Here is a 14,662-nt window from a genome sequence, read left to right as displayed (position 1 = left end):
CTTTGGGAGGGTGAGGTGAGTGGATTGCCTGAGCCCGTGGGTTCGAGACCTGCCTGGGCAACTTGGCGAGACCTCATCTCTACAATAAGTCAAAAATTAGCCGGGCGTGGTAGCACTCACCTGTAGTTCCAGCTACTTGGAAGGCCCTGAGGCGGAAGGATCGCTGGAGCCCAGCAGGTCGAGGTTGCAGTGGCCGGGAGTGGCCACTGCACTCCAGTGTGGGTGACAGAGTGAGACTCCAACTCAAAAAAAAAAAAAATATAATACTGAGTGATCTATCACAGAAACAAAGAACCGAGTGTCACATGTTCTCACTATAAGCGGACCTAGAAAAACTATTGTATTACTACTAGAAAGGGATTTGGCAGTAGTGAGAAACAGCCAGGGAAGGGTGGGGGCGGGATTGGCAGTAGTGGGAAACTGTGGAGATCGGGAGGGAGTCACACCTCATCAACAAGGGTACAAGGTTCATTATGTAGATAATGAACAATTGTATACCTAACCCTGAATTGTATCCCACGTATTTAAAATGAAAAATTTAAAAATATACAGATAGATAGGTGAAAACATAAAAGAACATCACTTATGTGGCCATATAATCTCATCAACAGTTGAAAGTAATTGAGCCACATTGTGATGCAGAATCATATATTAAACCTTGGAAGAGACTTGTAATCATCTTACCCAATTTCTTATACAACCTGGAGGGATTAACCAGTTTGTCCAATTGACACGGTTGGCAAGCTGGAGTTAGAATTCAGGTTCCCTGAGATTCTCTCACCCAGGATTCTTTTCACCATTTTCTACTATTTTCCCCGCAAAATCAATCACTTGTAAACTCTGACATTTGACTTTTTAAAATGCGCTTAGCCTGTATCTACTTATAAGGTGAATGTTGTAATCTCTCTGCTGAGGGTTCACCGTCTGCTTGTTGGAAATCATAGTCATTTTTCCAAATGCAGCTAATTATTCTATTATTATTTCTTACGTTTGTTTTAAATTTGTTACTAGATAATATTTGTGAAATACTGTTGTGAATATTTAACTTTTCAACTACTGTGAGGTAGGTATGTATGTGGCATAGTCACTCTCAGCATTGCTGAGCAGCTTTAGAAGTAACTTAGGCATTGATAGGATATGACTCGAGTGCTTCATCTTTATTAGATGTAATTATTTAACGTGTCACATTTTCCTTTCAATAGTCCTGAGACAGTTCAGGAGACCCTAAGTTCTTAAATACTGCCTCTTGTATGTTATGATTACTTTAAGTCCTGTTTTCATTGTTTTCTTGTAGAATCTTTAGACGATTTGACTAATCTGGTGGTAAAGTTATTTTCTGAAGTAGAGAACAAAAATGTCCCATTGCCAGAATTTCCTGAACACCCTTTCCAAGAAGAACATCTTAGAGTAAGTGCATGTGTTTCGGGTATTTTCCCTTTTTAATTTATGGACATAATGTATATCCAGTTTACTAGAGGATAGGTGAAGAATTTGTGGGGTTTCATTATGTAGTTTTTAATATTTATCAAGACAATCAAGTTAATTTCACATTTATTTAGAACTTGAGTCACCAGAAAATATGTTCTGATCTTTTCATGCTGAAAGTAGTTTTGGTAGCTGAAGTCTGTTGAAGCTATTATCCAGCACCTGAAGACAAGCTTCCAGAACTATTTAGTGGCATGGTCCAAGGGGTCAGACATGGACTGCATGCCAGCAAGATGAAATTTCTCTAGGAGAGGACTTGGTCGTTTTTTCTTTGTGGTCAGTGTATGATTTTCTCTGGTGGTTGATTCACTCCTAAATTTGGGATTCTTTCATGAAATTCAGTGATCTTTATAGTTTGTAAATGTTATGTTAAAGAAGAGTTGTACATAGCTAATCTTTTGTGATGTTTGTTCGTTTTTCTCCAGCAACTTTACAAAATAGTACCTATTAAGGATATTAGAAATCTTTATGTGACGTTTCCCATACCTGACCTTCAGAAATACTACAAATCAAATCCTGGTCATTATCTTGGTCATCTCATTGGGCATGAAGGTCCTGGAAGTCTGTTATCAGAACTTAAATCTAAGGGTAAGTCTCCTGGGTAGTAGCTTCTGAGTGTCATGCTCTGCCATATTTATTCACTCTGGCACTCATTTTCTCCTAGTTATCTCCCCGTGAAAGGAAAATTCTTAGATGTGACTGCTTTGAGTTAGTGAGTGGGTTGGTGATTGTTAGTGTGCTTTTGTTTTGGGGTTTTTTGTTTTTATTTTTTCTGTAGTGGTTTTACCCTTTAGTATTGAGCAGTAAAGGTTAGATATTTCAAAATATATCACAGTGCATGTTTTGGGATTGTTTTTGAGTCAGGATCTCATTCTGTCACCTAGTCTGGAGTGCAGTGGCATAATCATAGCTCATGCAATCTCAAACTCCTAGGCTCAAGTGATCCTCAGCCTCTTGAGTATTTGGAACTACAGGCACGCTAATTTTTTTTTTTTTTTTGAGTTGGAGTTGCACTCTGTCGCCCAGACTGGAGTGCAGTGGCACGCCCCCAGCCACTGCAGCCTCAACCTGCTGGGCTCTGGTGATTCTTCTGCCTCAGCCTTCCAAGTAGCCGGAACTACAGGCACGCGCTACCATGCCTGGCTAATTTTTTGATTTATTGTAGAGATGAGGTCTCGCCAAGTTGCCCAGGCAAGTCTCGAACCCACAGGCTCAGGCAATACACCCACCTCAGCCTCCGAAAGCACAGGATTACAGGCTGAGCCACCGAGCCCGGCTTGCCCAGCTAATTTTTAAATTCTCTTGTAAAGATGAGATCTCACTGTGTTTCCCACGCTGGTCTCAAACTCCTGGGCTCAATCCTTCCGCCTTGGCCCCCCAAAGTGCTGTGATTACAGGTGTGAGCCACCACGTCCAACCCCATAGTCCATGTTTTAAGTGAGAAAAAGGTTAAAAGTAAAAACTCACATAGCATATTCTTTGCTATCTTTTTGAAAAGTCAATATACATTATTTCCTTGCTTCTGTTCATCAAATCAGAAAGGTGTAATAGGATCTAGTCAATAGATGATTTCCAAGGCCTCTCCCAACTCCGGCCCTTTATTTTAACTTAACACTTAAGTACAGTAGTTTATTCTTAATTGGAGATTGATTTTTGAGGAGTCTTCAGGAATGCCCCTGACTCCAAAAAATCCCTTAGTCTTTTGCAGCATCTCAAACTGCTTTTTTGAACTGATTTTTTTTTTCCCCAGTCTCTTCTATAAGAGTTCTTTTTAATCTCTTGGGAACATATAGTATGGATTTTTAAAAATGTTCTTGTCTTGGAAGAAGCCTCATGTGCTGTCAATTATGTTGATTTCCTTTGAATATTGCAGGCTGGGTAAATACTCTCGTTGGCGGGCAGAAAGAAGGAGCCCGAGGTTTTATGTTTTTTATCATTAATGTGGACTTGACTGAGGAAGGATTATGTAAGTATTGATTGACCTTTTTGCTTTTGAATGAACATTGACTTCCTGTGATTTTTTAAAAAATTTCTTTATGCTGTGGTTCTGTTTTATGTTGGAAAGCTATAAACACTTTAATTCATAACTTATCCATTGTATTCTTCACGTGTAAACCTGACTTTTGTTTCATGGATTATTTCCCCCTCTTAACAACTGATCATTATGTTGTACTTGTCAAATGTGTATTTGGCTTTTCATTTGCTCATTTTCTCCCCCGGAACCCCTTCTGTCACATATCCCTGAGCCCAGAGGGCCATGTGTGTGGGACACCTAAAACCAGTCTCAGGGAGGTGAGGACTCCATTTTCTAAGAGGGACCATCTTCCACTTACCTGACTTTACCTTAGGACTGAGCTCACTGCTTTGAAGGATTCAAGGACTGAATGGTTTTTAAGTGTGCCCCTTTTTTCCAGTACATGTTGAAGATATAATTTTGCACATGTTTCAATACATTCAGAAGTTACGTGCAGAAGGACCTCAAGAATGGGTTTTCCAAGAGTGCAAGGTACTTTTGTTTCACCAAAATTTTCCTTAAGGAATCTCTTTTTCAAAAACAAATACATGTGAATTAGTTAAAATTTAAGGCCCAGTTTAACTTCTAAAGTTTTTTTTTTCCTAATTGAACTCTAAAATTTTGCAATGCATAGTAGTTAAGGGCTTTACTAGTCAGTTGTACTAGTCTGATTTGCTACTTGGGGCACAGTTAAGGGTTAAGGCATCAAGTAGCCTTTTTTGGGATGGAAAAGGGAAGGAATCAGATTGCTTTTTCCATCCTTCAGAAAACACCAGCCATTCTCTTGCTGGTGTCTGTCAGGGCTTATTATGTTTACTCCCTGCCTGAAGCTGCATGAGCTCTGTCATTTTCAGATCTGTAAAATCTATAGCAAACTCTCAAAGAAATAGTGAATTGCTTTACGTATGATTGTGTTCTTAAAAGTGATTTTATTATTGTGTGTATGGAAAAGCCTGGCTATCTTTTCTTTTTCTTGTTCTTTTTTTTTTGCATAAAACAAGGTGTTGTCTTTCAGATTTTTTAAAGGCTTCTTTTAAAAGGGTTTTTGAATATATATACTTTATATTTAAGGCCTATCAAGATTCTGAAATGTATTTTAGGATGAGTGTCATCCTCTTTAGGTAAATGTTTAAAGGTATAATATCTGCCTGTGAAGATTATGACAATAACTTCTGACCTGGGTGCAGTTCTCTGAATGGGTCACCAAACTCATCATCTGTGAAAGTATTGGATCTCACAAGGTTCTTGCACGCAGTTTTTCTAATTGTTGGCCTATTTTGCTTTTAGTTTTAAGCCTAGGTTGATGGGTTCAATTTTATACACATTAGGAGGGTTTTTTTTTCCATGCTCTGTACATTTCTAAATCAAGCATAGCCATTTTTTTCAGACAGTGTGAGAAAATATGGAGTAGTAAGTTTATATTACAAACCAAACACTAAAAAAAAAAAAGTATTTCTAAAAATTTACTTATGTCTAATTGGATCAACTTTCTGTTTTAGGACTTGAATGCTGTTGCTTTTAGGTTTAAAGATAAAGAGAGACCACGGGGCTATACATCTAAGATTGCAGGAATACTGCATGTAAGTTTGTTATGACTTTATTGTACACATTGCTGTGTAGAGTATTTCAGTGATCTTGCAAATATTACTTTCAGCACTACACACATGATAAAAGTTAAAACTGAAGTATAATCTTTAGAGTTTGTAGCAGCTGGGCAAATCTGATGCCATAATATGTTTAAAACCTCAATTTTCATCATTCTAAAAATGATCGTCTATAGAATTTTCATTACATAGGCATTTTGCTTATTGACTTTATGTATTTTTCAGTTGTACATTGTGTCAAGCATTACCTATGGAAAGCTATAGGTCAGCTGCTTTTCACCGTTTCCATTGCTGCCATCTTAGTCTGGTCTATTCTCATTTCTTGCTTGGGCTGCCATGATAGTCTTTTACCTGAAATCCCTGTTTTTCTTCTTGTTCCCAACTGTAGTTTATTTTTCCAGCCTCAGTGATCTTTGAAAGCTAAAGTCCATTTGTTGTGCTCCTTTTAAAATCCTTCAGTAGTTTCCCATTGTTGTTGACATAAAATCCAAAATTTTCCTCAGCTTCAAGTTGATCTGGCCCTAGCCTGTCTCCATCTCTCCTCTCTGTTCACACTTCACTCCTGCTGTAGTGGCTTTCTGGCTAATGTTCGAGCACTGAGTTGATTCCTCCCTCTTAAGGCCTTTACATTTGCTGTTTTCTCCACATGGAATATTCTTCTGTCTTATCTCTGCATGGCTAGGTTCTTTTTATCAGTTGAACTCTACCCAGATGTCTCCTTAGAGAGAGACCTTACCTGACTTTCCAATCTGAAATAATGCGCCTGTCCTGTTTTTTTTCCCTCCATAGCACCTGTCACTAAAATTACAGTGAGTGTTTATTGTCTGCCTCCTTCCCAATTAGAATGTATATATGCTTCTTGGCGACAGGGACTTCATATGGCTTTTCTACCATTAGGTCCATAGTATCTCAACCAGTGCCTGGCAGAGTAGATGTTCATTAAATATTTGCTGTATTAATGAATCAGTCTGTCCTGGTACATTGGAAGTTGCTCTTACTTGTTTTTTTTATTATTTCTTTTTTATTATTACCTTTTTTTTTTTTTTTTTTTTTTTAGTTGGAGTCTTACCTTGTCGCCTAGTCTGTAGTGCACTGGCATAATCATAGCTCACTGTAGCCTCGAACTCCTGGGCTCAGGCAGTGCTTCTTTCTCAGCCTCTGAGTAGCTAGGATTGCAGGTGTGCACCGCCACACCTGGCTAATTTTTTAATTTTTTTTTTTTTTTTTTAAGAGATGAGGTCTCTCTTTGTTGCCCAGGCTTGTCTTAAACTCCTGGGCTCAAGCAATCATCTTTCCTCGACCTCCCAAAGTGTTGAATTACAGGTGTGAGCCGCTGCACCTAGGCAGAAGTTGCACTTACTAAAAAGTATTTTCTTCAGTATTTTTCTGCACTAGTCAAAAATATAAGCCATTTTCCCCACGACAACTTTCTAAATGCTTGTTTGATTTCTTTCTTAGAAATTTGTGTGTACTTTTTATTAAAAATCCTGTAGGTGTCAGCATTTCACTACCAAATTTTCTTCATAAACAAGTATTCACTTTTTTTAGCCAGAAATATTATTCTTAATCTTCTCCAAAAATAGTGTGATTTTGCTCTCTATAATGTAAGCATGTTTGCGGACTAACAGTGTATTTGCCAGACTCATCATACAATGAGAAACAGTGTAAAGATGTGGTAGGAAAAAGAAAAGAATTCAGGGCTACAGACGTTTTTTCAGTGGGAGTAACATTTAATTGAAGGAAGAGGAGATATACAACGATGGGTTTGATGTGTTCAAAATGTGTTTGCTTTAATTAATTAAACTCTGTTGTAGCCTTGTAAATTTTATTTATTTATATTTTCCTTTTTAAAAGTATTATCCCCTAGAAGAAGTACTTACAGCTGAATATTTACTGGAGGAATTTAGACCTGACTTAATAGAGATGGTTCTCGATAAACTCAGACCAGAAAATGTCCGGTGAGTCACCCTATGGATTTGACGTTACATCCTAGGTTTTCAGTAATGATTTGAATCTGAAATTTTGAAATCATGAATCAGATGCTTCTAACCATGATGACATGTTTACATGATGACATGGAATCCAGGACAATGACAAAAGTAGAGAATAGCATAATGAACCAACACCTCTAAAAGACAGACATTTTAAAAAACATAATTGTAATTTTATTATTATGAGTAACGTATAATAATATATGGTCTTAACCTGGCTTCTTTCCAATGCAAACACCCAAGGTATCAGCTCACCTGTCTGGCTGTTCTGTGCAAGTGAGGGCACCTTCTTTTTAAAATTTTTTTTCTCAACCACTGCCCTACTCTGCCCCCTCCCACCTTTTTTTTTTTTTTTTTTTTTTAAAAAACAATGTCTTGCCATGTTGCCGAGGCTGAACTTGAACTCCTGTGCTCAAGCATTCCTCCTACCTCAGCCTCCCAAGTAGCTAGAACTACAGGCTCAAGCCAATGCACTCAGCATCAGGGAACCCTCCTTTTTTTTTTTTTTAAAGCCACATTAAGGATTACAATCTTAGAATTCTCCTGAGTGACCAGTGGTAATCATAAGTTCGAACTCCTTAGAGTAGCATAGTATACTTGCTAGAGGAAGGTAATCCCTATAGAGCTTGTGAGATACCACATGATATTCTTGCCTTAAAATTGAATTTCATCTATATTTTTGTTGTTTTTGTTTTTGTTTTATTTGTTTGTTTTAAGTCAGGATCTCACTCTGTCACCCAGACTGCTGGAGTGCAGTGGCATGATCATGACGAACGCAGTTCATAGCAGCCTCGACCTCCTGGGCTCAGGTTATCCTTCCGTGTCAGCATCCTGAGTAGCTGGGACTACAGGCAATGTACCACCACACCCAGCTAATTATTAGTATTTTGTTTTTGTAGAGGTGAGGTTTTGTTATATTGCTCAGGCTGGTCTTGAACTCCTGGGCTCAAGCAATCCTTCCACCTCGGCTTCCCAAATTACTGGGGTTACAAGGGTGAACTACCACGCCCAGTCTCATCTATATTTTCTGAAGTCAAATGATAGAAGGAATGTAATTGAATGACATTTATATTTTTAATTTTTCTCCTTTGCCGGGCAGGTATTTCTAAAATCCTACTGGCAACTTGGTGATTGAGTAAATATGTCTTTTGGAACAGTTACTTTATGAATAAGATCAACAATCTACTAGAATTTTTTAAAGAAAAAAATCTTTTGAAATCTATCAGTCTTTATTCTAGTTAGCATTGATTTGAACTTTTCCAGACATGTTATTATAAATTCATTGGCTGTAATTACATGTATATTATTTGCTCTATCTTGTTTATGTTGAGAACAACAATTAGTGCCTTCTAATGTTCAAGTGGGCTTGGCCTAGCCATTGTCACTTTTAAGTGGCTGGTGGACTTTGGTGGCTTTCTCCTAGGAAAGACTGCTAGCCAGATTTTATCTGACCTCATGCTAGGGTCTAGTTAAATATTTTATTTTATTATAGAGTTGGAGGAGTACAGATAATTATTCTACTTTTAGAATCTTAAAATTGTAATAAAATGTCTTGGGTTTGGAGTTTTAAAAATATATTAAGTGTCAAAATGTAGAAATCTTTGATGATAATAACTTCTGAAATCAGATAGAAACTAAGTCTCTGGTTTCATGTACCCAGTCATAACAGGATACAATATGTTTCCCACTCAATTTCTTGCCAGTATTGTAAGTCCCTGTTTGTTGCCCAATCCTTAATTATTCAAGAGTTATTTATGATATGCAAAATCAAACTGAGAAACTAGAAGTTACTGAAAGCTGTGAATTCATGAGAGATTAGTGAGCTGATCATTTCAGTCTTTAACAGCAAATGCTCTTTTTCAGCTCCAGATAATTTGTCTAAATATTGAGGTACTTAAAAATTAAGAGACTGGGCATGGTGGCTCGCACCTACAATCCCAGCACTTTGGGAGACCAGGGTGAGAGGATTGCCTAAGCCCATGGGTTTGAGACCAGTCTGAGCAACTTAGCAAGACCTCATCTCTACAATAAATCAAAAAATTAGCCAGGCGTGGTGGCATGTGCCCGTACTTCCAGCTACTTAGAAGGCGGAAGCAAGAGGATCGTCTGAGCCCAGCGGGTCGAGGCTGCAGTGACCAGGAGTGTGCCGCTGCACGCTAGCCTGGGCAAAAGAGTGAGACTCCCAACTCAAAAAAGAAAAAAAAAAAATCAAGGAATCTTTTTTTTCCCCAGTCAGTAAACAACAGAGAAAGATTAGTTGCATAACCTGATTTTTAAATGATTCATGCCTGAAGTAATCTGGTTGTGGATGGGAGATATAGTTGACACGATTTAAGTGGTTTGAAGTGATACATGCATAGATGGAATGATTGTATATGTAGAAAATCCTAAGGAATCTACTTACTTCCCCTCTCTCAGAAAACCTAGAACTAATAAGTACATTCAGCATAATCAAAGGTTATGGGATCAGTATATAAAAATCAATTGCATTTCTATATATAGCAACAAAAAATGAGAAAAAAAGAAATATTTACAGAAAACCATAACATTCTTAGGAATGAATTTAACCAAAGATAAGCAAGAACCCTACACAAAAAACTACAAAGCAATAAGAGAACACACAGTAGCCAAGAGAAATGTTAAAAGGACTTAAATAAATAGAGAAACATATCATGTTCATTGATAGGAGATTCGATATTATTAATATACCATTTCTCTCCAATCTGATTCACAGACTCAATATAATCACAACCAAAATCCTGGTAGGCTTTTTTTTTCTTTTTTTAGAAATTGATAATCTGATTCCAAAATGTACACGGCTATACAAAGGACCTAGATTAACCAGAATACTCCTGGAAAAAGAAAATCCCCAAAGTTGGAAGACTTAAACTACTGGATTTGAAGACTTAGCATAAAACTATAATATTAAGACACTGTAGTATTGGCATAAGAATAGACAAAGAAATCATTGGAACAGAACAGAGTGCAGAAATAGTTTTACACGTATATGGTCAATTTATTTATTTTTTTTAATTGTGGTTTTAAAAAAAAAAAAACAACTGGGCCCTGTCGCTCAAGCCTGTAATCCCAGCACTTTGGGAGACAGAGACAAGAGGATTGCCTGAGCCCATAGGTTTGAGACCAGTCTGGGCAACATGGCAAAGCGTCTTCTCTACAATTAATCAAAAAAATTAGCGGGACATGGTGGCGCATGCCTGTAATTCCAGCTACTTGAAAGACTGAGGTGGAAGGATCGTCTGAGCCCAGCAGGTCAAGGCTGTGGCGGCTGTGAGCGTGACAGAGTGAGACTCTGACTGAAAAAAAAAAAAAGCACATAAAATTTGCCTTCTTAACTAGTTTAAGGATACATTTCAGTAGTATCTGTACATTGTAGTATATTTACATTGCTTTGAAACAGATCTCCAGAACTTTTTCATCTTGCAAACCTAAAACTCTATAACCATTGAATAATAGCTTATCTCCCCTGTTACCCTGATCACCATTCTGCTTTCTGTTTCTATGAATTTGACTACTTTAGGTACCTAATATGAGTGGAATTATGCAACGTATCTTTTTTTTTTTTTTTTTGGAGTGGGAGTCTCAGTCTGTCGCCAAGGCTGGAGTGCCTGCTATGCTCAGGTGATCCTTCCACCTTAGCCTTCCAAGTAACTGGAACCACAGGCATGCGCCACCAATCCCAGTTAATTTTTTGATGTATTATACAGACAGGTCTCACCAAGTTGTCCAGGCTGGTCTCGAACTCCTGTTCTCAGGTAATCCTCTACCTCCCAAAGTGCTGGAGTTACAAGTGTGAGCCACCATGCCCAGCCAAGGCAAAGATTTCTTAGAACACAAAGTTGCAGTAACCATTAAAGAAAAAACATTGATAAATTGGACTTCATCAAGATTAAAAATATCTGTTGATTAAGTGATATATACATTTACATACATGATTAAAATACATGGAATAAAAACACCCAGGATATACACTGCCTCATTTTAGGCCAGCAAAACAGTTTAAAATTTGTATTTTCTTCAATGTAGCTGTATGTTATGGGGAAAAAAATTAGCCTAAATCCTGTTGAATTGTATTATATGCCTTGTAAAGATAAAACATCGACATGGGGAGAAAGAACTTTAAACTTCATGGTAAAACTCACTAGACAACCTGTAAGTTTCCTTCCAGGGACTAGTTTTGGACCTGATAGTGAGATCTCAGATCACTTTTTTCCTTCAACCAATGTTTATTGAGTAACTGGTATGAAACCTCAAAGTTTACAATCCTACAAGGGGGACTTGTGAAAAGTTTATTGTAAAATCATGAACTCTCATTTAATTTCCTTGAACCTTGCCCATCTGCAGTATGGGGGTAGTACTTTATTTTTCTATCAGATGTGAAATGACTTAGCAAAGTTGAAAAGTGTTGTATAAACACAAGCTAATGCTTTTTAAGATCATATAATACAATAAGAATACGCTCTTTTTTTTTTTTTTTGCAAGAAAAATCCTGATTTAAATTGTAGTTTTTGCTGCTCTAGAGCCAGTAATTGATCCAGCGATACTTTGTAGGAGGGAATTTGCTGGGGCATATATTTTACTTTTGATTAAATTCCACATTTCTAAATTGGATGTCTTATGCAATTAGGGTTAAATGCCTCTTTTTTTTTTTTTTTCCTCTCACATTTAAAGAAAAATGCTCTCCTCTGCAGGATTGGGCTCTGTGACTGTTATAATTGTAACTATAGCAGGTCAGTGATAGTGCAGAACAGCTTGGGACGTTGCCAGCTGCCAGGCCAGACTGGTGTGGCTCCAGAGAAAGATTACACTCTTTAAAATTCACTGAAACAAGTTTAACATTGCAATCAGGTAGGGAGATTATCAGGAAAATCCTAAGACTCAAAGGAACCTTAGAGGTCATTTAATTCAACTCCTGTTAGAGATGCTGTTGGCCTTCCGAATCCGTAAGGATCAGTTCCAGGATGCCCTGTGGACTTCACAAGTCACTTATCCGAAATGGTGTGGCCTCGTCCGAATCCATAAGGATCAGTTCCAGGATGCCCCGTGGATTTCACAAGTCACTTATCCGAAATGGTGTGGCCTGGTACTGTGTATCTCGTCTGCAGTATCCCAACTAAATAGTCACCAACTTCAGTTTAGATTCCCCTGGAGATGGGGAACTCATTAAATATCAAGGTAGCCAGTTTCATTTTTGCCGGCCCTAATTGTTCGAAAATTCTTTTGGATGGTGAGACTTGATTTTCCTGTTCAGAGGTGTTTACCTGCTCTCACTCCATCACCGTTGCTACATACCTCCCTTGATCCTGTCATTTGGTGCCTATCGCACTGTATCAAACCTGCAACTGCGGCTGTAGGGCCTTTGCCACATGTCTTCCTTAAGTCACAAATAATTCCGTTCATTTGGGAGGATTTACTCTTGGTGGCTCCATGCAAGTCCCAGTGATCACTGTCTTCTTCTGTAAATGTTTGGCAGTTTGACAGTTACAGTAGAGAGCTGTCAGGGATCCATGCTTATGCACTGGCTTGTGGTGTGCAGGCTTCCCTTTTTTCTTTTTGGAAGTCATAACGATTGCCCATCTCCAGGCTTCTGCCTCCTCTCGTGTTCTCCAGCATTTCTTAGTTTATTTAGAAAGTATATTAGAGAGAGGCGATTCACCTCCCCAAGGTAGGGGTGGGGGCCAAAGTGAAGAAAACATGGCAGCCGCAGCTCAAAAAGTACATGGCCTGCCCATAGCTCCTCCAGCATTTCTAAAAGATGATAGGATTCTCTTAGGATTTGTTGGTTGCCCAAACAGAGATTGTGACTCATCCATGCTTTGGAGATGTGGTTTGGTACTTGCCTTGCTCATCGGTCCTCAGCTTCGACTCCCTTTTCCTGTGTTTGGCCCACCTTTGCAGTTCAAAGACTCATGTTTCTTTCAAAGACAAAGTACACAAGTGGAGAGTTAAGAAGCCGGGCTCGGTGGCTCAACCTGGAATCCCATGCCTTTGGGAGGCTGAGGTGAGTGGATTGCCTGAGCCCACAGGTTCGAGACCCGCCTGGGCAACTTGGTGAGACCTCATCTCTACAATAGATCAAAATGAGCCAGCGTGGTAGCACGCGCCTGTAGTTCCAGCTACTTGGAAGGCTGAGGCGGAAGGATCGCCGGAGCCCAGCAAGTCGAGGCTGCGGTGGCTGGGAACGGCCACTGCACTCCAGTCTGGGCGACAGAGTGAGACTCCAACTCAAAAAAAAAAAAAAGAGGAGAGTTAGCCCTGTTATGTGTGTTAACATGAGATTGGGCTGGGCGCAGTGGCTCATGCCTATAATTCCAGCACTTTGGGAGGCCAAGGCGAGAGGATTACCTGAGCCCAGGGGTTCGAGAACAGTCTGGGCAGCTTGGTGAGACCTTGTCTCCACAGTAAATTAAAACATTAGCTGAGCATGGTGGCACACGCCTGTAGTTCCAGCTACTTGGAAGGTTGAGACGGAAGGATTGCCTGAGCTCAGCAGGTTGAGGCTGCAGTGGCCATGATTGTGCCATTGCACTCCAGCCTGGGCGACCGATTGAGACCCCGACTCAAAAATGAAAATAGAAACATGAGATCAACCTATCACATTTTGCTCTAGGCCATTTATCCTATTAGATTATGAATTTTTCCTAGGTAGGAACTGTGTTTTGTTTTTTCTAGAATTTGAACTGGTAAGGGCTCATAAAAGTTGATTGAACTTTCTGAGCTTTAAGCCTAATTTTTCTTGATTCTTATTTTAAGACATCCTTTAAAAAGTGATTTTTAAGTTGGGCAGATAGCTCACACCTGTAATCCCAACACTTTGGGAGGCCAAGGTGGGATTGCTTGAGGCCAGGCATTCAAGACCAGTCTAGGCAATATAGTGAGACTGTGTCTACAAAAAAAAGATTTTTAGCTTTTTTTTTTTTTTTTGAGTTAGAGTCTCACTCTGTCACCCAGGCTGGAGTGCAGACTAGCCACCTGCAGCCTTGACCTACTGAGTTCAGGCAATCCTTCTGCCTCAGCCTTCCAAGTAGCCGGAACTACAGGTGTGCACCACCATGCCCAACAAATTTTTTTTTTTTATTTGTTGTAGAGACAAGGTCTCGCCTCGTTGCCCAGGCTGGTCTCGAACTCATGAACTCAGGCAATCCTCTGGCCTCAGCCTCCCAAAGTGCTGGAATTATAGGCATGAACCACTGTGCCTGGCTGGTTTTTAGCATTTTTTCATGAGTCTCAATTTCTTCACTTAAGCTTTGATTTTGAGTCTCATCAATAAATTTTTGGTTGTTTTTTGTTTTGTTTTGTTTTTCGCACCTTCTTTCTTCTTTGTGTATCTTTTAAAAATCTAATTTGATATCATGATATTGTAGAATTCTACTAGTGGAAGGATAGAGTACATCTAATTTGAATCCTTATTTAAAAAGTAATGAAACTGAGCTGGGCTCGGTGGCTCAGCCTGTAATCCCGCGCCTTTGGGAGGCTGAGGTGAGTGGATTGCCTGAGCCCGCGGGTTCGAGACCCGCCTGGGCAGCGAGACCTCATCTCTACAAAAAATC

The 14,662-nt window shown here is 39.1% G+C and overlaps 1 protein-coding gene across 2 annotated transcripts in view; it reads left to right on the top strand.

The window, feature by feature from the left end:
* Positions 1–14,662, top strand: part of IDE (insulin degrading enzyme) — a 79,828-nt gene that overhangs the window by 29,891 nt on the left and 35,275 nt on the right. For both annotated transcript variants that reach the window (XM_021715312.1, XM_021715313.1), the window contains 6 exons: positions 1,295–1,407; positions 1,911–2,073; positions 3,359–3,451; positions 3,900–3,991; positions 4,999–5,079; positions 6,958–7,061. In XM_021715312.1, coding sequence (XP_021570987.1) covers positions 1,295–1,407; positions 1,911–2,073; positions 3,359–3,451; positions 3,900–3,991; positions 4,999–5,079; positions 6,958–7,061 — 646 coding nt within the window. The remainder of the gene's footprint in view (positions 1–1,294; positions 1,408–1,910; positions 2,074–3,358; positions 3,452–3,899; positions 3,992–4,998; positions 5,080–6,957; positions 7,062–14,662) is intronic.

Source organism: Carlito syrichta, unplaced genomic scaffold (assembly GCF_000164805.1).
Source record: "Carlito syrichta isolate Samal-C Ts95f unplaced genomic scaffold, Tarsius_syrichta-2.0.1 Scaffold306983, whole genome shotgun sequence".
Taxonomy (NCBI): Eukaryota; Metazoa; Chordata; class Mammalia; order Primates; family Tarsiidae; genus Carlito; species Carlito syrichta.
This window is presented reverse-complemented; position numbering and strand designations above follow the sequence as displayed.